General features: G+C 48.4%; 3 protein-coding genes across 6 annotated transcripts in view; 2 read left to right on the forward strand and 1 right to left on the reverse strand.

Moving 5' to 3' along the window:
- Positions 1-13,292, forward strand: part of CEP164 (centrosomal protein 164) — a 38,838-nt gene extending 25,546 nt beyond the window's left edge. For 3 of the 4 annotated variants that reach the window (XM_081171582.1, XM_081171585.1, XM_081171583.1), the window contains 11 exons: positions 738-806; positions 1,535-1,713; positions 2,727-2,856; positions 4,541-4,602; positions 4,830-5,037; positions 5,836-5,940; positions 7,118-7,232; positions 8,432-8,785; positions 9,881-9,947; positions 10,799-10,906; positions 11,836-13,292. In XM_081171582.1, the coding sequence (XP_081027708.1) occupies positions 738-806; positions 1,535-1,713; positions 2,727-2,856; positions 4,541-4,602; positions 4,830-5,037; positions 5,836-5,940; positions 7,118-7,232; positions 8,432-8,785; positions 9,881-9,947; positions 10,799-10,906; positions 11,836-11,935 (1,497 nt within the window). In that variant the 3' untranslated portion in view covers positions 11,936-13,292. The remainder of the gene's footprint in view (positions 1-737; positions 807-1,534; positions 1,714-2,726; positions 2,857-4,540; positions 4,603-4,829; positions 5,038-5,835; positions 5,941-7,117; positions 7,233-8,431; positions 8,786-9,880; positions 9,948-10,798; positions 10,907-11,835) is intronic. The other variant, XM_081171584.1, reaches the window with a different exon arrangement.
- A 131-nt stretch (positions 13,293-13,423) lies between these two features.
- Positions 13,424-19,212, forward strand: LOC308574239 (uncharacterized protein). The gene is made up of 4 exons (XM_081171896.1): positions 13,424-14,054; positions 14,852-14,962; positions 15,757-15,808; positions 18,041-19,212. Exons 1-4 carry the CDS (start codon positions 14,001-14,003, stop codon positions 18,160-18,162), a joined length of 339 nt encoding a protein of 112 aa, XP_081028022.1. The 5' UTR covers positions 13,424-14,000; the 3' UTR covers positions 18,163-19,212.
- A 483-nt stretch (positions 19,213-19,695) lies between these two features.
- DSCAML1 (DS cell adhesion molecule like 1) overlaps positions 19,696-20,748 on the reverse strand; it is a 171,971-nt gene continuing 170,918 nt past the window's right edge. Inside the window, exon 33 of the mRNA XM_081171578.1 lies at positions 19,696-20,260. Coding sequence (XP_081027704.1) covers positions 19,779-20,260 — 482 coding nt within the window. The 3' untranslated portion in view covers positions 19,696-19,778. The remainder of the gene's footprint in view (positions 20,261-20,748) is intronic.

Here is a 20,748-nt window from a genome sequence, read left to right on the forward strand (position 1 = left end):
ACTGCTGTAGATTATACTGCATGAGTATGTGTTTGAGTTCCATTCCTCTGGACAGATTCGTTGCTTTTCAAATCTCCCAAGAATCCAACACCAAAGATTTATCACAGCTGTTTGATACCTTCTGAACATAGGTGTCATGCTTGGAAAGATTCTCTGGGTCTTCTCCATCTCCATGTTCCACAAAAAGAACAGGGCCTGGAGGAAAATTTGGGGCCTCAAATTTCTGAATTGCTTTAAGAAGGAGAAGGGGTTCATTTTGGAGGCATACAGCCAGGGGGTAACTTGGGCAGCTACAGACAATGCCTTGTTTGGAAGGAGGCTTCTGCCAAAGGTGCTGTAAGGACTTACATCTGCCAACATCTGGAGTTACTGCATTTGGACGTCTCTCTTCTGTCCACTCCACTCCCTGCTAACTGAGAATGGGAAACTGAATTTACCGTGCTCTGGTTAGCTTGGACCGGAACAGACAGACCCACTAGGAGTTCAGTGTTGTCCCCAAGTAGTCGAGTTTGGGGGGCACCACACAAACACATGGAACACACATGCGCACACCACCAGGAGCCCAGAGAATTCCTGGGTGGGTCTGTCTGCTCCATTGTCATTGTGGCAGGCAGCCACCAATTTTGCAAGTATGTGTGTTCGACTCCAGAAAGGACTTGTCAATTGTGCCAGCTGCTGGGCCTTCCTCAAGTGACCAATTTGCCTTCTTCATTTTCTTGTTCTTTGTTCCCATGCAGGAGGAGATCCTGAGGAAGAAAAGGCAGCAGGTGCTGGAGCAAGAAAAGGAGCTGGAGCAAGAAAGAAATGTAGGTGTTGCCAGCTCTGACAAGGACTGAGAGCCCCTTTTCTCCTGTGCCAGGGGTGTGCTTGTCGTTTTCTCACCATTAGTCAGAGTAAGAGAGACATCAGGGAGGAGACCAAGGTTCCGAATGCCTGCTTCTGTCAATCCAAGACTGAAGCTGGAGTTTGGTTTCCTGTTCTAAGCCACTTCACATAGGGCAGAGGTAGGCAAGGTTCCCTGACTGGCCTGGCGTGTACAGTGGTGAGATGCTGCCTGTTTTAAGTAAGGCCATGGATCCTTCTAGCCGAGCTGTGTATACACAGAGTTTCCCTTGTTCATCAACATGGTGGATCGCCTCTTCCATAGATAAGACCAAGACTTTAGTTCCTGGCAGGGGTAAGCGAGCCCTGAGCTAGAAACTTGGGCTAGCCAGACACTTGGAGTTAGCTGCTGTGTTGGCCAAACCACCAAGGCCACTCTTCCTCACCTCCCCTTCCTCTCATCATTGATTTAGAGGTAGAGGGAGGGAGGGTTGGGTTTGTTTCCTTCCCTGATAAAACAGTTGTGGCCATTGTAGAAGCAGAGAATGGCCTCTGCTGGGTTTTCACCTCCCCAGTGGTCTTTCCTTTGCTGTGACATGTGCAGTAAGAGCTGCATTTCAGCACCTTTGAGGATTATATAGTGGCACTTCGGGTTTATAATAGCCTTCATGCATGTGAGAGGAAAAACAACAAATGCTTGGAACTTTCTCAGGAAGCAGCTTTGGCAGCTCAGCGCCGCCTCGAGGAATCCCAAAAAGAGCAGGAGGATCTTGCGGAGACAACACGGCAGCTGCGTAGGGATCTGGTGGAGCTTCAGGACCAGAAATCGGAGCTGGAATCCCAGGTGGAGATGCTACAGCTACAGAGTCAGCAGCTGCAGAAGAGGGTCAGGTGTGTGTGCTGGCACCAAATGAGTTTGTTCTTGGTGAGACCAAACTGGTTTTGAGAGATTACCTTATGAGCCACAGTTACTACCAGGTCTTGGGAAATATCTGGGAGTGGTGATGAGCTCCTCTTCCCCCCAAAAGACCTTTCTTTTTGTAAAAAAAAAAAAAAAAAGTAAGATTTTTATTAAAGTTTTTAATAGTACAATAAGATCTAGAAAGCTAGTGTAAATAAATATTTTTTTAAAAAAACTACAAAGGTACAGATAAAGTAAGTGGAAAAAACTTTCTTGGAGAAACTTAATCTGGAGTTTGAGTTTACACTTTGGCAACCAGTCATTGATAAACCTGGCTAGTTACAATGACAAGACTCAAGACTAACTGAAGTAGATTAGACAGTTTATTGATGATAAATAAATGCAATAATATTGACTGAATGGGAAACCCATAGGCCAGCTGTAGCCTATAGCTGGATTTCATCTGACCCTCTGAATCCTCTCATGCCCATCTGCTGTTGAGACAGGTGGGAATCAGCTGAGGGAGAAGATGGTCTTAATATTCACAGTGTGCCTTTCTAACTCCTTCCTCTGCAAGATCTGTGGCAGGCAGATCAGAGGGAGAAATGTCTCTGGAGAAAGGTAAACGTGATGTTTTATTGTATTTTTAATATTTTGTTGGAAGCCGCCCAGAGTGGCTGACGAAACCCAGCCAGATGGATGGGGTATAAATAATAAAATTATTATTATTATTATTATTCCTTGCAAAAGTGCTAAGAGTGTCCATAATGCAGTTGCATCATGCACACTCATAGAAGGCGCTATCCAAAAGGTATTCATTCCCCTTCCTGCCTTCCTGGATAGAGCTGCTCCAAGGCATCTCCTTTGTGTTAGTGTCATGTCCCCAACCTTTAGCCCACAGGTTTTGAGTGAGGATCTACCAGAGCTCGATGCCAGGTGGAACCGCAGGCAGTTCTAGCTTCTGTGTGCTTGTGATTTATCTCTCTCCCTGTGCTTTTTATAGTGAGCTGGAGACAGCCATCGAGAGCAGGCAAGAGCTGCTGAATAAGGTGGAGGTGGAAAGCAACAAGACGTCTCCAGAGAAAAAGGAGGAAGCCCTCCGGGTTGAGGACCTGAAAGAGAGTGCCCAAGCGGTCAGTGGAGTATTGCTGGTGTGTTGTGTGGGGAAGTGGAGCCAGTCCTTACCACTGACCCAATTTTCAGGTCCAAAACTTGGACTTGGATTTGTAGTGGGAATGAATGATGTGCAGATCCATCCTCTTCAGAAAGTGACATAATTTTTGTCCATATGATGCAAACCAGTGTATAAATAATCACCAGTTATTGGGTTGGGAGGATGGGAGTTGTGAAGATGAAATAACTATCCCAAATATATATATCTAATGTTTCATTTTTTAACATAGTTGGTTAGGGACCCAATCCCAATATCTAATCTGAAATAAATAGTTTTGGGATTTTATGGTGCCGAGACTCAAATTTCAATTTAATGTATTTAGGTAGTAGGAGAAGTTGAATTTTGGTTTCTAATATTGAACTGTTATTAGGCAGTAATATTAGTTGCATTAACACAGAGGTTTCAGGTACTTAGGGACATTTGCTCTTGGATAGCAGAGCAATCTGGGATTGAGACATCATTGTCAGGTTATATAATAGACAATATTGTTGCATCTTCAATCACACACAAATGGGGGGGGGGAATTGTTTAATCATACCATACCAGAGGGAAAGTGGAATTGGATGTGTGAATATGGGCCAGAGCATTCGATAGGTGCAACATTAAAGGTAGCTTTTTATAAAACCATACATAGGTGGTATATTATATGCCAGTAAGATTCTCAGTAATGTTTCCTATAACGTCTGAATCAATAAAAGGTAGTTCTGCCCACATTTGGGTGGGACAGCAGTTTGATAAAGGAATTTTGGGAGGAAAGTAATGGTACCATCAGATAAATAACAGGATCGGACTTTAAAAACATAAAGTACTGGATAAGAAAAGTTGGTTGTTTTGGTATCACATATGCGGATCACAATTGCCAGGCTTTAGGGAAGTGGTACTGTTTCAACAGTTCATCATTAGCTGAGGAAGATTTGAGATATTTTAAATAGTTATTTTATTCATTAGAATGAACAGTTATGGGAGGCCAGTTCAGAGTTTTCAGCAGAACTCGATACTATTTTGATTTGGTATCAGTATAGAACTGATGAAATGGTTGTAGCTAATACACTGAGCGAGTGGCATAATGTTACATAGTAACATACATAAAGAGATCTAAACAAATGCAGATTTTAATAAATAAATAGCAATAATTGCCCACTAATGCCAGTATTCTTAAAATGTGTCGGTTTCACTTATCAGTGACAGCAGACTTGTGAACTCTCTGAAAATGAAATTTATAGTGGCAGAATGTCCTATCCAAGGGTTTTAGTAGTGAGATCATTATTTATGTGCCATCGTTATGCATGGATTTTTAGAAGTCCCCAAGGAAGATTCCATGTAAATGTGTAAAGTAACACTAAGGAAGAGAGGGTCTTTTCTCCATCCCTGAAAGGAGGCAATTTCATCCAATGCTTCGCAGGCTCCAGAGAGTTGGGGCTCAAAGGTGATTTACAACTGCAATGATGGATAGAAGAGGGTGAACTTTGGGAATGGGCTGTGTTCTCAAATAATTGTTGGCCCAATTTGAAATCTAGGTCCACCTTGTTGTTGATGATTGCATAATTTTAGTCCCAGGTGCCATCATTTTCTGTGGGCAGAATGGGGTTCAGCATTTATTTGCCTGTTAATTAACAGATTTTAATAATCATTAAACCCTCCAGCCCTCCCCTGGAGAGATGTCGACTTCAAAGGGCCATGAAGAAAAGAGTGTCCTTCTGGAACAGTAAGTGAAGGAAACCTGTGATGCTCCATGCCGAGCCGAAGGTGCTGCTTGGGCAGTTGTTGAGGGCAAAGCAGTGGGGTTTGGCTGGTTGGCCTCCCCATGGGAGGCTGATGGTGCTGTTCTCTGAGAGCCCCACATAGCATGGGCTACTTCAGAGTTGAAGGAACGTGGCTTGGTGTTTTTTGGGACCCGTCAAGAAGCCTTGCTCAAATCTTCCCTCCCTGCAGGGTGCAGCGCACCGTTTTTGCCGAAGGAGCTACCTTGAAGACAGCCAAGGAGTTCTTGGTGCGCAATACTCGCTCCATGCACAGAAGGCAAACTGCCTTGAGAGCAGCAAAGCAACATTGGCCTTTCGACCCGCAGAAGGCACCAGGGACCGCTCAAGACTTTGGACGCTTCCAGCGGCTGGATGGCGTACGCAAGAGCCTGGAAACGGTGAGTTGCAGCCCTGAAAAAAATTGGGCTGATTCTGATCAAGCCTGCTGGATAGTGGCCAACCTCACAGGGTGGGTGGGGAGACACAGACTGACCCTCCCTCCTGGACTCCAGCATGGTAGACAAGCTGGTTTTGTGCTATTCTCCAATGAGAATTGGTTGGAAGGGAAGACTGTCTTACAGTGTGGTGGATGTGCACACCTGTGCCCATTTTGGCATTTGCCTCTTGGAGGAATTAAAGCAGCTCTTTGGCAGTGGCCATTCTGCTGCAAGTCAGGGAGGAATGGAACAACAGCAGCAGGTGGAAGCAAGCCGTAGAGCAGGGGCTGTGTGGGTGTTTGCACCCATAGGGTTCCCATAAACCTTGTGTGTTTCATTTATTGGCATATAGACAAAAATCTGAAAGGTTCAGTACAAGAAAATCACCCAGCAAAATCTGACAATTAAAATACTGTTGTATAACATTCACAAATCCTCACTGTGTGTTGCAGAAACCTGGCTTCTCTCTCCATTTTATCCCCATCCTGAGAAAACACTGTGTTTCATTTTGGCCTTAGTATTTCACCATTCTTGTTTGTTTGTTTGTTTGTTTGTCCACTCCCAAGGCACAGTGCAAACAATACTAAGTGAAATAAAAAAGCAGCAAAAAATTAAAATCGCGACAGAGTTAAAACTAGCTCAAAACACACTTTTAAAGTCCTGGGGGAAATCAAAGAGCATTTGTTGGTTCTTTCACTGCCATTGTCAGCAGTAGTCAGAATGATGCTGAAAAATAACGAGATGCTTCCTCCTCCCCAGGAAGAGAAGACGCTGGATGAGATGAACACCACCATGCAGAAGGGGAAAGGGCTGGTGAAGCAGACCGAGGAAGTGCTGAGCCAGCTGATGTCCTCGCTGGAAGAGGTATCTCCACATTGCTTGAGCCATGCCTGTTCTTGCAAGCCAGAGTGGAGAAGAGGCGTCAGGAGTAGAGCCCACTGAAGCAACTGGTCCAAGATCTTGCCAGGATTGTCTTGGGAAGGAACTGTATACTGCCTTAGCTGCTTTCCAGGGTGTAAATCCCCTGGGGGTGCTTGAGCCACTCTGCTTCCATTTGTGCCTTCCGACGTGGGTGGCCCTGTGGTCTAAACCACTGAGCCTAGGGCTTGCTGATCGGAAGGTTGACGGTTCAAATCCTGGGTGAGCTCCCGCTGTTCGGGCCCAGCTCATGCCAACCTAGCAGTTCGAAAGCACGTCAGTGTAAGTAGTAGGTACCGCTCCGGCAGGAAGGTAAACGGCGTTTCCGTGCGCTGCTCTGGTTTTGCCAGAAGAAACTTAGTCATGCTGGCCACATGGCCCAGAAAAACTTTCTGCAGACAAGCAAACGTCGGCTCCCTCGGCCAGTAAAGCGAGATGAGCGCTGCAACCCCAGACTCATTCACAACTGGACTTCACTGTCAGGGGTCCTTTACCTTTACCTAATAGGGGTGCCTGCTATCTTTGGACCAACCGGAGTGGCCATCTTTGTCTTCCAACCTGCCTGGAATAGCATGGAGTTCAGCTTGTACAGGAACTGGAAGAGGCCAGTGGCCCATCTAGTCCAACATCCTGTTCTAACAGTGTATGACCAGATGTATGACCAGATGCCTCTGGGAAACCCAGAAGCAGGACAGGAGCTCCAGAGCACTCCTACGTTGTGAGTGTGTCCTGGGAAAGGCCAAAATGGGGAGCAGCTTTTAGGATCTATCCTCTGGGGGTAGGGAGGGAGCTTCCATCCCTACTTCTGCCAGTCACCTGGAACGGGGACCCCATAAACTTCTCATAAGGAAAAGTAGAATTTGTGAGTAAGGGACAAGTTAAGCTGGTTATTTTACAATGGTTTTTATGGAAAACATTTCAATGGAGCAAAACAAAATGGAAATATAAAGCGAATATTTAAATAATAAGGAGCAGGGGAAGAGACACGTTAGTTGTGAGAACCTGGGTTGGCATCCTTTTTCCTCACTGCCTGGAAAAGTTGGCCCTGGAGCCTCTGCTTTGCCTTCTAGCTGGCAGGAAGTGCTCACTAGAGTAGTAAGGAAGTCCTCTTTCCTTCTCCCAGCTCTCTGATGAAGATACACTGAAGGGAATGGCCTGCAAGAAGGTGGTGACCTTTGATGTCACTGACTCGGAAGACACCAGCGGTGTGATGAACACGGATGAACCTCTCCGCAAAGGTAAGAGTTCGCTTTTTTAAAATGCTCTGAGCGGCATCACAGTACCAGCATTCAGTGCCTTTTTGCCCATTTTACACCAACCTGCCATCTGTAAGGTGCCCCCTAGCTAGCTGTGTTTTAGAGGGAAACATGTTAGAAGTTAGGGGCGCTGTGGGTAAAACCTCAGTGCCTAGGGCTTGCCGATCGCATGGTCGGCGGTTCGAATCCCCGCAGCGGGGTGAGCTCCCGTCTTTCGGTCCCAGCTCCTGCCCACCTAGCAGTTCGAAAGCACGTCAGAGTGCAAGTAGATAAATAGGGACCGCTTTCTAGCGGGAAGGTAAACAGCGTTTCCGTGTGCTGCGCTGGTGCTGGCTCGCCAGAGCAACTTCGTCACGCTGGCCACGTGACCAGGAAGTGTCTCCAGACAGCGCTGGCCCCCAGCCTCTTAAGTGAGATGGGCGCACAACCCTAGAGTCGGACACGACTGGCCCGTACGGGCAGGGGTACCTTTACCTTTTATGTTAGAAGTTCCTTTGGCGGTGAAATGGTTCTGGCACTTTCCCTTTCTCTTGCCCTGCCCCAGTTCTTGGCCTCTCAACTGGGAGATGTTGCCTTCCATTTTGTCAGCACTCCCTCCCTTCTGCCCTCCTGGGGTGACCAGAAATGCTGTGTGGCATTTTGGGGTCAGCACATTTCGTGATGTGAGGTGAGAATATTCTCCAGAGAATCAAGAATAAGAATACTCTCTGCTAGAAAATTCTCTGCAGAATATTCTCCACAAACTGTAAATTCTAACGTAAGAACCAGTTTTACAACCCACATTTTAAAAATCTAGTAAATAATAAGTCAAGTTGTGATATTGCCAGTGTAAGCAATGAGTAATGATTTTTTTGATCCAGTTACATTGCTGGGCATTGTATTCTATTTTAAATGAAAATTCTGTAATATTCTCTTTAATCAAGAATATTCTCGAGAATATTCTTGAGAATTTAACATCACTAAGCACATTCTCCCTTGGCTGCTGAGCTTTGCACACTTCCTATCCTAGGAAGCCACGATAAAGTCTAACCTTGCCTCTTTTGTCCAGGGATGGGGTGAACTACTTGGACTCTGCCTGTCGTGTGTGAGCTGTGGGTTGGTTTCAGACTTGCAGGTGAAAATGTTCTCTACTGCATAGTCTCTGGCTACGTCACTCTCTCTCTCTTCCTCTCTCCCCATAGTCGCTGACATGAAACCGGACCACCAGTTCCTTCCCTTTGATGAGATCCAGTACCTGGCCAACTCGCTGCAGCGCCTCACCAGTGACCTGATGGTTGTCCTCCAGCACCTGAGTTCCTTCTGCAACCAGCCGCTTCCCCTCTTCACTTCCACCCAGGCTCCCACCTCCACATTGCCTAGAGATAGAGTTCCCATAGCTACCTGTAGCCCTCTGTCAGATTCCCATTCTGCCACACCTTCTGTACCCAACACTATCCCCCAGTGGGTCTGGGCTGGCTCAGGTCCCAGCCCCTCTGCTCCGGCAGGCCAGTCAGTGGACGCCATGCTGATGGAAAAGTGGCGCAAGTATTTCCCAGGTGAGAATGTGTCAGCGTTTTGTTCTTTTGGAGTATTCAGAGGGTCCTAATGGCAGTTATGAGCCAATGGGAAATTGCAAATATACATGGAGTGGAGAGGGCTTAGGGCAGAGGTGCAGGGAGAGAGAGGTCTCTTTCTTTGGTTTTTGAATGCAGCAACAACACCTAACGGCCTGAGATCTTAGTTTCCAAAGGGGAAGTGTGATACTGGCTGTTCCATTTTCAGTCCCTTTGCTAATGGGGCCTAATATAGAATTTGCCTTTTACACGGCTCCTGCACACCAGATTGACATCTTCATTGAGCTATCCACTATGGCCCCAAGGTCTCATTCCTGGTTAAAGGTAAAGGGACCCCTGACCATTAGGTCCAGTCGTGGCCGACTCTGGAGTTGCGGCGCTCATCTCGCTTTATTGGCCGAGGGAGCCGGCGTACAGCTTCCGGGTCATGGGGCCAGCATGACTAAGCCGCTTCTGGCAAACCAGAGCAGCGCACGGAAATGCCGTTTACCTTCCCGATGGAGTGGTACCTATTTATCTACTTGCACTTTGAGGTGCTTTTGAACTGCTAGGTTGGCAGGAGCAGGGACCGAGCAACGGGAGCTCACCCTGTCACGGGGATTCGAACCGCTGACCTTCTGATCGGCAAGTCCTAGGCCCTGTGGTTTAACCCACAGCGCCACCCGCGTCCCCATTCCTGGTTAGTTACTGCTAGTTCAGATTCCAGAAACATATATATGAAATTAGGAATTTTTGACCCGGTATTCATCACTTTACATTAGCTTACACTGAACTGCATTCGCCATTTTTTATGGTTTTTGTTTCATTGGGTGAGCAACTTGTTTACAAGAGAAGTTTTTGCTCTTTTCTGTTCAGCCTGGGAGTTTGAGAGCTCCTCCCAAACAGAAGAGTCGCGGGACAAGCCAGCCCTGCACCCTGCAGGGACCTTTGGAGGTCCTTGAATGCCCTGCTTCATCTCTCCTTAAGAGGGAAAGCAGGAGTTGCTTCTGACCCATGCGCATGCACGGCAAGTGGCAGGGCAGTGGTAGCCTGGCAGTCCCATGCTGGACTAAAAACTGATACTCTTTTCTGTTCCAGGCAGGTTCCCTCTGTCCTCTGGAAGTCCTGGACCTCTGGATGGCACGCTGGGCTATGTGTCACCTGGGTAAGGCATCTTTATACTGCTGACAACTGGCCAGTCAGGCTAAATAGTTGGATATTCTAAGCAGGGGTGGCCAACTCTCAAGAGACTAGGATCTACTTTCAGAATTAAAACTAGCAGTGATCTACCCCCATTTTGGGGGGTTCAGCTTGAGGTTGTTGGGAGGAGAAAAGCTCCCCTTTTTAGAGGTTTTTAAAAAAGATTTTGGGGGGGATTTCTGTTTTTGGGAGGTTAAAGGCAAGGGACAAAAGGGGTAAAGTCACTCACAAAAAGATCGCTATGGATCAAAACAGCACAGAGGAAGCTCCGTCTTCCCTTCCAGAAATCATACAACAATGGAGGGCGGGTCGAGGGGGCGTGGCAGGAGTCAGTTTTAGCGGCGCTGAGGAAAGGGAGCCAGAGATCGACCGTGATCTACCAAAACCTCGCGGGGTTCTACCAGTTGATTGTGAATCGACCTGTTGGACATCCCTGTTCTAAGGCACTACACCCTGTTCTAGAAGAATCATTTTGTCTTGTGAAATACCCTTCTTCCCCCTTGCCTTCACATTAGGGGAAGTGGGAACACCTTGTATCTGAAAGGGTCAGCAGCACATTTTTTGGAGAGGGCAGTGGCCTGAATAGTCCACTAGGATGTCTCATTCTCCCTAAACACCTCCAACACCACCTTGCTTGACTGCTGCACTACCTCATTATTAGCGTGCTCCTTGATACCTGCACTTTTAGGGCACTTGATTGATTCTTGTTGGCTACTTTGAGAACAGGATGCTAGACTAGGTGGGCCACTGGCCTGATCCAGAAGGACCATTCTTCTGTTCATTATTCATCCCCTCCACCCTTCTGCTTCTTGACAGCGAGCAAGTCCGCCTGCTCCAGCGCCGTGGGGCGGAGAAGCCGAACATCCAGAGCATGATTGAAGCCAACAAGAAATGGCTGGAAAGCTTCAAGCAGGATTCCAGAGTGTATCCTTTTGTTCTTGCCTGGCCTCTCTCTTAGGACCAGAACCTCAAAGCACTTAGTTGCCTGCTCAAACTTTAGCAACCTCCCCAAAGAAACAGATAGCCTGCAGAAATGATGTTTGAACCCATCTATATGGGTGGGTGTTTAACAACCCAGCAATACGTTCAGTCTGTACTTGACCACAGTTTTCCCTGTGTTGGTAACCTCAAGGTTGGATTACTACAGTGAACTCTGTGAGGCTACCCTTGAGCTTGGTTTGGAGGCTGCAACTGCTGCAGAACAAGCTACCTCCAGCATATAGCGCCTTGCTTGCGGGACTTGCATTGGCTCCCAGCCTGCTACTGGGCCAAGTTCAACATGTTGGTGCTAGCATGTAAGGCCCTATACAACTCAGGACTAGGCTACCTGAGAAGCTGCCTTATCTCTTACAATACCCAGTAGGTCACTGCTGTCACTGCAGGAGAGTTTTTCTTAAAGGTTCCCAAGAGATCAGCAGCCTGCTCCACAGTAACTTTCAGGAGGTCTTTTAGTGTGGCCCTGTTCTGTGGAATGATCTGCACTTTTTGAAAAGCAAATGTAGACATTTTTGTCTTTCCCAGCTGGGTGCCTACTTGGTACTGTTTTAAAAAGCATTTTTGCATTGTGCACATCACCTTGTGCCTTCTAAAGCTACTGTGGGGGGGGGGGGTAAGCAGGGATTTAATTGCTTGACAGCAGAGGGCGCAGTCTGAGCTGCCTCTCGTGGTGGCTTCCTGCAGCAGTTTCTGGCTTCTCTCATGGTGGCTTCCTGCAGCAGTTTCTGGCTCCTGTGCAGTCGACCACTGCTGTAAGGATTGTTGAGCTACATCACCTTTGTCATGAGTGGAATGCATCCTCAGCCTCTGATCCCCTCTGCTATGTTCTTGGGCTTTTCCTTCACCCAGACCGTCAGCCCTCTCCTGCCAAGTCCCTCAAAGCCCTTGACCAGCAGCACTGGTTTGCTTCAGCTCAGACTGGACAAGAGCAACCGACTCGAGGTCTACAACTTCTGAACCACTGGGCAAAGTCCAACCGAGAGGCAGTTCCCAGCAGCAAAGACTTGGGAGTTCTCCCTGCTTGACAATACATGGCATTTCCCCTGTACCTGGCAGCCTCCTTGCCTGCTTTCTTGAGCCGTGTCCGGGCCATCGAGCCTGGCTCTTTGAAGAGAAGGGCAGCTGCAGGAGATTTGCCTGGTCCAAATGCACAAGACAGGCCATGAATTCAGTGGGGGAAACAATCAAAGCATTATTAACCAGTAGCTTTCTGGTTGGTCTTCTGTTAACCCGAGGAAGTGGCCGGGAGGTGAAATCACTTTCCTTGAGGGAAGGAGGTGATAATTTCTCAGAGGAGGACAGTGCCTGAGAGCATGAACAGCAAAATGGCAATACCTTGAAGCCTTGAGCTGCTTTGCCTGTGCTGCTGCTGCTGCCGCCTCTCCCAGTCCTGAATGCAACAGTGTCTTCTGGCTATTGGCTTCTATTCCAAAAGATTTTTATCTGAAGCAAGTCTTGTCTTCCAAAGCTGCAACACACACACACACACACACACACACACACACACACACACAGCCAGCCAGCCAGCCAGCCAGCCCAGATATCCTACTTCGGGCTTGGGTGAGCAGTTTGCGACTCTTATGAGGGTGGAGAGCAGCGGATGCTGAAGCAGGCAAGAAGAGCTGGTTGCACTTGAATTTCCTAGTTTGCCGAATCTTCCAGTTTTCATTGGGTCTCGCAGGCTCCCTTCCCTGCTCAGGTTATCTAGCTTTCCAAGCAGCAGAGCTAGCTGGGCAAATGCTCCTGAGGGCTACAGCAGGGGCTCTCCTGTATTCCCAGCTGGTGCCAGAGCCGCATGTGCTTGTGCTGGAGCCACAAAATCAGGTGGGCAGCGGCCACATGTGAACTCCAGTGTACCTACTGAAAGTAGTGGAAGCTCTTTGCCGAAGCTTCCTCCGGAAAATTTAATCTTGTGTGTGTCCCTCATTTTTTTTAGGCCAGATGTCTGGCTGCTGTCTTACTTTTGAGGTTCCAGCTGGCTCTGGCTTTTATGGCACAAAGAGGGCAGCATGCCCCTAGAGCGGGTGCTTCAGCAACACCCACGCTCAGCATGCCCAGGGGCTTCTCTCCATTCTCTTCCCTCCGTTCCTGACATTTCTCCATGCAGATCTCTGCTGCGAGTTGTCCTGCTGCTCTCCTATGGTTCCTTCACAGCACCTTATAGCTTTATGAGGGTCCCCTTCTGGAGTGTCCCCAGGCAATAGAAAGGGCTTACATCCTTGTCTTGTGTCAAAGTGTGTGTTATGGCAAGAGAACTGGTGTAGGCCGTCAGCTACTGGCTGTATTTTGTATACCAATTAAATGGACGCTTGTACATCTGTGTTGGTTTTGCCCCTTTTTTTCTCCACTGCATTAGATCTAGTGGGTACTTGCTCCCCCTTCTGCCCTTTCACCTGGTATCCCCCATCCACTCACTGTTTCTTGAGCCTTCCACTTTTCCAGCTGCCAGATTTCTGTTCTGCAGTCAATGCAGAAGCCCTCATGGAGGAGGATAGTGATGGAGGAGAAAGTTGCTGTTACCGATAGCTACATCCACAAACGCTTGAAAAATGTGAAATGCACTCAATAGACAAACCACACTGCCCTTTTGCTGGCTGCGGAATTCTGCCTTCTGATAAGCCGTAAATAGAGAATCCCTTTATTGGCAGATTTTTTTGTACGCTTCCTCTGTTTTCAGTGGCAATGCAGCCCCTTGCTCGGAGTGCAATCCCCGGGAAAGCAAATAAAACCACAAGCCTCCCTCTTGACTCCTAATCCCTGATCTGCGCATCTACTCCTGCCCAGTGCTCTCCATGTGTGTGCGAGACAGAGAGTGAATGGAAACGTGACGCTCTTTGGGCCTAAGTGTTTGGAGATTAGAGGCTCCCAAGGGCAGCAGGTTTTTCAAATAGGACAGGCCTTCTCTCTAAGCTCATTAGGACATTTGGCAGCAGCTGGCCCTGTTGACGCACCAGGAGTGTGGCTCGTCACGGACTGACCTGAGGCACGCTGGTCTGTGGGGGGCTTCTTGACTTCTCTCACCATGCTGGGGACACTGATGACGGCACTCTATTTCATGGTGAAAGCATTGGGTCAGGTCAGTACTTCTTTCATTCTAGAGCAAGGCCTTAGGAAGTAATGACAGAAAGCAAAGCAGAAGATGGCTCCCTTCCCTGTGGTTTATTTGGGCATGGGAGGGGGGTGTCGTTTTGCTGTGATGTTACTAGAAAGGAGGGTGCCGGTTTCACCCAACATGGCATTCCCGAAAGCTGGAGCTTGAGGCTTCTTTCTAGGAATTTTACCTATTGCAAGCGGTACCATGTGTGATACCAGTAGAGGAGCAAGTGGGGCAGCTTGATTTGGGCTGCTGAGGTGGGGGGTTCCAGCAGCTGCAGGGCCATGCCACCTCCATACTGGAGCTTTTGCACAAACTGCAAGCCTCTGGCTGGCCCAAGCAGCACCTTCCAAGTTGCAGGAAGCAGAGTTTGCTGTTTCCCATCTGGATGACTTGCTTGAGGGTCCTGGCGCTGCCTTGGGGCCCAACTTCCCTCTTGTCTGGCTCTTCCTAAATCCCGTGCAGGTGGGCTTGCCTCTGTGGCCCAAGAGGAGGCTCTGCCAGAGAGGCCTCGAGGTGCTGGGCAAAGGGACCCTTTGTTGTCAGGAATCAATGCTGAAATTGCAGTCCCATAGATGATAGGGCTGCTTCTATTTTCTGCTGCACCAGGAGATTCTGGAGTGGGCATTGTGGTTGCTTTGTCTTCTGAAACATGGGGGTCCCTCGTGATAGTGACACCTGTAAATGGGTAAAAGTAGGGGGTATGTTGGAGGGGAAGGGACAAGGTGGAGCCCTGGTTTTGCTTAATATGAACCTGTACTCTTCTGCTTTCTGCCCAGCTTGGCAACAGCCTGTTCCAGGAGGAGCTGCTGCCCTACCTTGTTCACCAGCCCTTGCCATGGCAGGTCCAGTGTGTGACTCCGGGTCGCCGTGCCAGCAGAGACAGTGGGGTATGTCTCTTTTCCAACTAGTGACGGCCACTGGAGGCTTTGGAAATGAGCATGGCTGTTCCCTTTCAAACTTGGGTTGGCTCCTCTGTCTGATGGAGATGGATGCAAAGAGTAGGGCAAGGGAGACAAAGGCTCAGTTCCTGGAAAGGTGTCGGGATATTTGGAGGGAAATGCTGCAAATGAAAGCCAAGAGGAGGAGGAGGAGGAATAGGCCCTCTTGAGGGGGAGGGGGCTACAGAAGAGGAAGAAGTACAGAAGAGGATGCTGCTAGCTGCAGCACAGTAGTTATTGTGGCTCCCTCCCCCCTTAAGGCAGTTCTTAAGGCAGAATATGGAACTGTTCATGCATGAATATGCATGAAGACTCTCTTGGCCCATGTTGCTGCAGCAACAGTGATTTTTAACCCTGAGCGAAAACCAGACCAAACCCACTTGGGTCTTGTTTCCAGCTTGCTTGAAACTTGTACTCAGCAGTTGATGCTGGGATTGCTTCAATAACCAGACTTAATAAAGGGAAGTGCCACCAGAGGCCTCTCCCCGGGGTCCCTTTGTAACGGGGTCAAACTAATTCATGCTCAGGAACATCTGTTATCAGCAGCTACTACCCAGGTTGGTGACATGCAGCTTTCCGGTTGCTAAATGCTGTGGGGTCATACAATGGGGTGGCTCTTTTCATCTTGCTCTGCTTGTGAACTTCTCTGGAGCATGACTGGCCAGCAGTGATCATGCTGGCCCTTTGGCTGAGCACCACAGTCCCCCTTGTCTGTCTGTTTAGACTTTGCTTCTTCTTTCCAGAAAGGTGGGTGTTCTCGGCAGAACAATATCTACGGGGTCGCAGGACGAAGAGGTGAGAGTACCGCAAACTCAAGGTCAACAGGCACTGAGTGGGGGAGGACAGGGATTTCTAACTAGCCTGCCACTGTTTTTGGTGTATGAAGGAACCTCTCTTTAAATAAAAAATAAAAAAGCAGGCAACACACACACTGCTTTCCTCCAGCATTTATCTTAATCAGTGGATCTATTCAGACCGTGCTGGATTCTTCTCCCGCCCCGAAACACACACACACACACACACACTTTGTGCATTCAGATGCTTCCCTCCTCCATGAGACATCTCCCTGCCTGCCCTCCAATGCCCATGGCCACACCTCACACCCCCTTTGGTATAGCTGGACAATTTGCAGCCATGGTTCAAAGTCATGTCCTGAGCAAATAGGCTTTTCATGTTGCTATTCTCAGTGCCTCTTGCATGATAATCGGATTAGAGGTGGTGAGCTGGAATGGCGGGTGCAGAGAATGCACTCTTTTTCTGCAAGTGACCAAATGAGATTAAATTTGTAATGTCCACAGAGAAAATTAAAGAGTAGGGTTGTTGTTGTTTTAACAAACACTGGTGAACAAGCTAGTCAGGTCTCTTGAGTTGATGTCACTAAATTCCATATTTTTACTCCCCCTTACCCCTTGATAGTGGGTGATTACTTCTGCTCCTGCCATGCTTTGGTGTGATGGGCTTTTTGTGAAGTTGCATATTTTTTTAAGGGAAGGGGAGAGCTTGGCCTTGCTACACTGATAACTGCATGGGCGCAGGGAGACTGAGTGCAACATGGGTGCAACAAGGCAGGGCCTGGAGTCAAACACTTTGCAGGAAACAACCTTTGTCCCCAGAAGAATGATATAGACCTGGCTTTGAGTGATCACTCCAAATTGGAGTGTGGTCTATAGAGGAGTCTATTCTACTTTGGCATCCCGCATCGCACAGCTACCTTGTACAAGAAGCCAAGGAGGCAGCCCTATGCCATGAACTAGGCTGCCTGCACCATAGTAGACTTGAGCTCGGAATAGGAAAAGGCGAGAGGAGCTTCTTTGCTTGGCCAATTGCAGCGTAGTCTCTGCACTAGGTGGAAGCAGCTATACTACTGAAGGGCTTTGCCAGAATGTCTCCTTCCCAAAACAAGCCTACCTTCAGACACCGGGAGTTTACAAATTTTTTGCAGAGTGTTGTCTTTTAATTGATTTTACCTGTTTGTATTTTGTCTGGTTATTAAGTTGCTTTGAGATTCTTTTGTGAAAAGCGACAAACAGATGCTTAATAATAATAACAACAACAACATTAATATATTCTGTACAGCTGGAGGTGGGAAGATGCTTAAGGTATTGCATTCCAGGCTTCCCCTCCCCCCTTTTGGGGGGAAAGCACAAAGAGCACCTGCTTTGTGTTTTTGCTTTTCTCGGCAGCACCATCTGCTCCTAATAGGCGTGGCTGTGCAGTTCATGCTGCAGATCTGCAGTCTGGCGGGGGTTGTCCCCAGTCGCCTGCTGGTATTAGAGCCCTCCTCACCTCAGGTGCTAAAGTTGGAGGCCTCCCAGCCCCACAGATCACACATGAGCACACCACCTTTTCTAGAGCTGTCTCTGGGGCCTAGCTATAGCCTAGAAAAACACCTTCAACCATGACGTTGAAGGGGGACTTGGATAAGCACCCATTCTTTGCAAGGACAGTGACCGACGTAAGCGTTACACTAAAATGCTCTGCTCTGTCTGCCATCTCGTTGCTTTGCTACCTCCATTGTGTCGCTTGCAGGGTGAGGGTGTTCAGCCAACATCTCCCGAGCCAGACAGTTTTAGGCAGAGAGCAGCTTTCCTGTAGGGCAGCTGGCTGGGAGATGATGCACACTGGTCATTGTGTGAGGCAAGAGTAGTGCCTTGGACTTTCAGGGACATCTCAGCAGCAGGGACAACCCACTGCATGCCCTCAGCATTTCAGTTTACAAGGACAGCCTAAATGCTCCAGGTGTTGTCTCGCAGGAGCAAGGGCGGTCCATGTTCCTTGGCAAGCTCTCACTGCAGACATGCTCCCAAGCGCATGGATCCTGTGGGTGGGAAGCTCAAGTAATCATTACCATGAACATCCAAATACGGCAAGGGGCCCACACTGCATCTCTACTCCCAGCTGCACTTCACCTCTTCAGTTCTGGCTTGTTTTCTGCCTTCTCCATCCTGGCCCAGGTGGTGTTGGCTGCTCTGATTTTGCCGGCAATGCCCTTTCTCCTAGTGAGCTGTCCTTCCCTTGTATCCCTAGGTGACTCCAGCCCTGTATCCAGCAGCAGCAGGAGCGAGGAAGTGAGTGATCCAACCGAGAGGGCAGCTGTGACCATCCAGACTCACTATCGTAAATATCACCAACACAAGCATGGAAAGTAGAAGCCAGCTTCCGCCATATTTGGGAGCAAGAGAAGCATGGGTTTTGGAGAAAGGGGTGGGTGGGACGAAAGGGGGAAAGACCCTTGTGTGCTAGTAAAGCCTGTCTTTACTCAACTTTTGGACAGCTTTTGTGTATAGCCGAGTGTCTTGAAGTTTTCTGCCGTCCTCTAAAAATGCGTTGCAGTCTCTAAATCACACATGAGGGGCCCTGACCGCTTTGTGAGTAAGACAACTGCTGGATGGGGATGGCCTTGTGCCACATTTGCTGATGGCTTTCTAGGTGAGGTTTTATTGCAAATTGGTGCTTAGGTGCAGAGCTTTGGTTAAGGATGAGCTACAGCACAGTGATAGAAGAGGCTAAATGTTTACCCTCCTTGAGTGGAGGGTGGCAGAGTGCCATATCTGGGGCAGGAGGTTGGCCCTCTGCTATGGAACTAAGGGAAACGCTTCTAAAATTGGTTTTTGGAACATAGCCCTGTTCAATTTGACACTGTCTTGCACCACTGCCATCTTCTTGTGTGCAAACCTTCATGCCCTATGAAACTTGGTTGCTAGTAAGCAGGGCTAGCAGAATACAGTTTAGGTGCCTGATGTATAAATGCCCAGCTATTTCCCCCACCTGTAGAAACAAAAAACCAAGACTGATGGTCATTTGCCCTTTATTGGCACCTGCCCGTCAGAAGAGCTGGCTCTATTTCCAGGAAGCAAATGGCGGCATGTTGCCTCTTTGTGCTGTATAGCTAGCCCCTTTAGACAAGCTGGGTTTTACTTGCTTTGAAAGGGAAACGGCATTTCTAAGGCAGGTGGAATTTAATCTGAGCTTTTGAATAGCTGGTAATGTTTAAGAGGTGTTTGTATAAAACTACGAACTGCTTCATGTGTGCGAGTTCACATGCTAGCTTCACGCAGTGACATGCACTGCCTTTTAATAACTGTGCAGGTAAAGAACTACAGGGCGTACCTCTGGGTCAAGTAAACTCTAGAACAGCAAGAGCGCTTATGCTATAGTGTCCCTTCTGACAGTTTCCTTCTCTTCTGCAGACGTTACTGCTGTCATAAAAGGGACGTTATTTTTCCCGTGTAACTCTGTGGATACCCCACTTTGTGTGATCTTTTTCCACATTCAGCAGAGTTCTTGACTGCCCTGCATTACATGCCATTATGGATCTGGCCCCACCGCAAACAAAGGGCTCTGATGTTATAGAAACATAACTTTTATTGCACACTGCTGGCTTTTTGTTTTTATATAAAAATGTATTAACACAGAGGCAGATGCAACTTGAAGCAAATCCTATGGTTTTCCAAACAGTAAAACAACATGCAGTGTCTCAAAGGAGTCTCTTCAAAACCAACAGGGTTGCTTGATAGGGAGAGAGAAGAGAGCCACACAGTCTACTTCTGTGCTCTCTTCAAAGACAATGTGAAACAGCAAAACCTTCAGTGAAAAAGATTACCAAATGCTTTGCACCCTTGGCTGATTTCCCCCCTCAGGTTTGGAGAAGAAGAAAATAGTTTCATTTATACAAAAAAAAGTCCATTCTGTACAAGAGCTTCTTTTATTTCAATATAAATAACTCAGGAAAAGAGTAAAAGTCTGTGTTGTCTTGTGTCCATTGCTACACCAGTGTATAGGATTTTGAGTAGGCGCCAGCTCCCTGTTTCTGGGACCTCCCTATACCAGAGGTGCTCATTTCTAGTAGCGAGTCTCTAGACCCCCCCATTTTGGTGTGGGGAGGCAAACGTGGCTCAGCACTGGGAGCAGCAGCAGGTTCAGTGCTTGAGGCAGGGGCAGCTACGGGCGCAGTAGCCGTGGTGGTGGCGGCAGCGGCGGCGGCAGGAGGAGGAGGAGCAGCACTTGCTGAGCCAGGCATGGCCAGAGTCCGCTGAGGTAAGGTAGTCGTGGTTGCACTCACGTGGGGCACAGCCAAGGCTTTGCTGCTGGGGTCTAACGTTAGGTGCCTGGCCTGCGTGTGGTAGGCCCGGGCCAGGTTCCGGATGGAGGCCTCGCGGGGCGGCACTACTGGGCATGGGTCATGAAGGTCTGGCTTGCGGAAGAAAGTTTCGGATTTCATGTACAAAGGCAGGTTGCAGTAGTCGCCTGCAGAAAGAAGAGGGTGAAAGGAAAGGCAGCTTTCAGCCGGAACGTGCTCTGCCAAGCGCTTGGAAGCCTGCAAAGCCAGACCACATTCAGGGGAGAACACAAGCGGAAGGGTGACAAGCAGCCCAGTCCGTCAAGACCGGCTGTGAGTGAAGGAACAGTGGCTGCCAAGAAGCCCCTCACTTTAGTGCAAGGGCCATGGTAGCAACTGGGGGCAGGGATGTTGCTGAAACAGGAAATGCTACCCAAAAGAAATGTTAGGCCAGAAAACAGTCTATGTGAGAAGGGCATTCTCTGCCTACAGCTCTGAGGATTATGGGCTACACCAGGCACCCCCAACCTCTGGCCCTCCAGATGTTTTGGACTACAGTTCCCATCATCCCTGACCACTGGTCCTGTTAGCTAGGGATCATGGGAGTTGTAGGCCAAAACATCTGGAGGGGCGCAGGCTGGGGATGCCTGGGCTATGCAGCTGCCCACACCTTTCT

Source organism: Podarcis bocagei, assembly GCF_964188305.1.
Source record: "Podarcis bocagei genome assembly, chromosome: 15".
In the NCBI taxonomy this organism is placed as follows: domain Eukaryota; kingdom Metazoa; phylum Chordata; class Lepidosauria; order Squamata; family Lacertidae; genus Podarcis; species Podarcis bocagei.

Excerpts from the sequence above, each read along its gene's own strand:
- LOC308574239 (XM_081171896.1), top strand. The coding sequence starts at position 14,001 with ATGCTGGGGACACTGATGACGGCACTCTATTTCATGGTGAAAGCATTG. Across the intron at positions 14,963-15,756 it reads GTGCCAGCAGAGACAGTGGG|AAAGGTGGGTGTTCTCGGCA; the intron begins GTATGTCTCTTT and ends TCTTCTTTCCAG. Across the intron at positions 15,809-18,040 it reads CGGGGTCGCAGGACGAAGAG|GTGACTCCAGCCCTGTATCC; the intron begins GTGAGAGTACCG and ends TTGTATCCCTAG.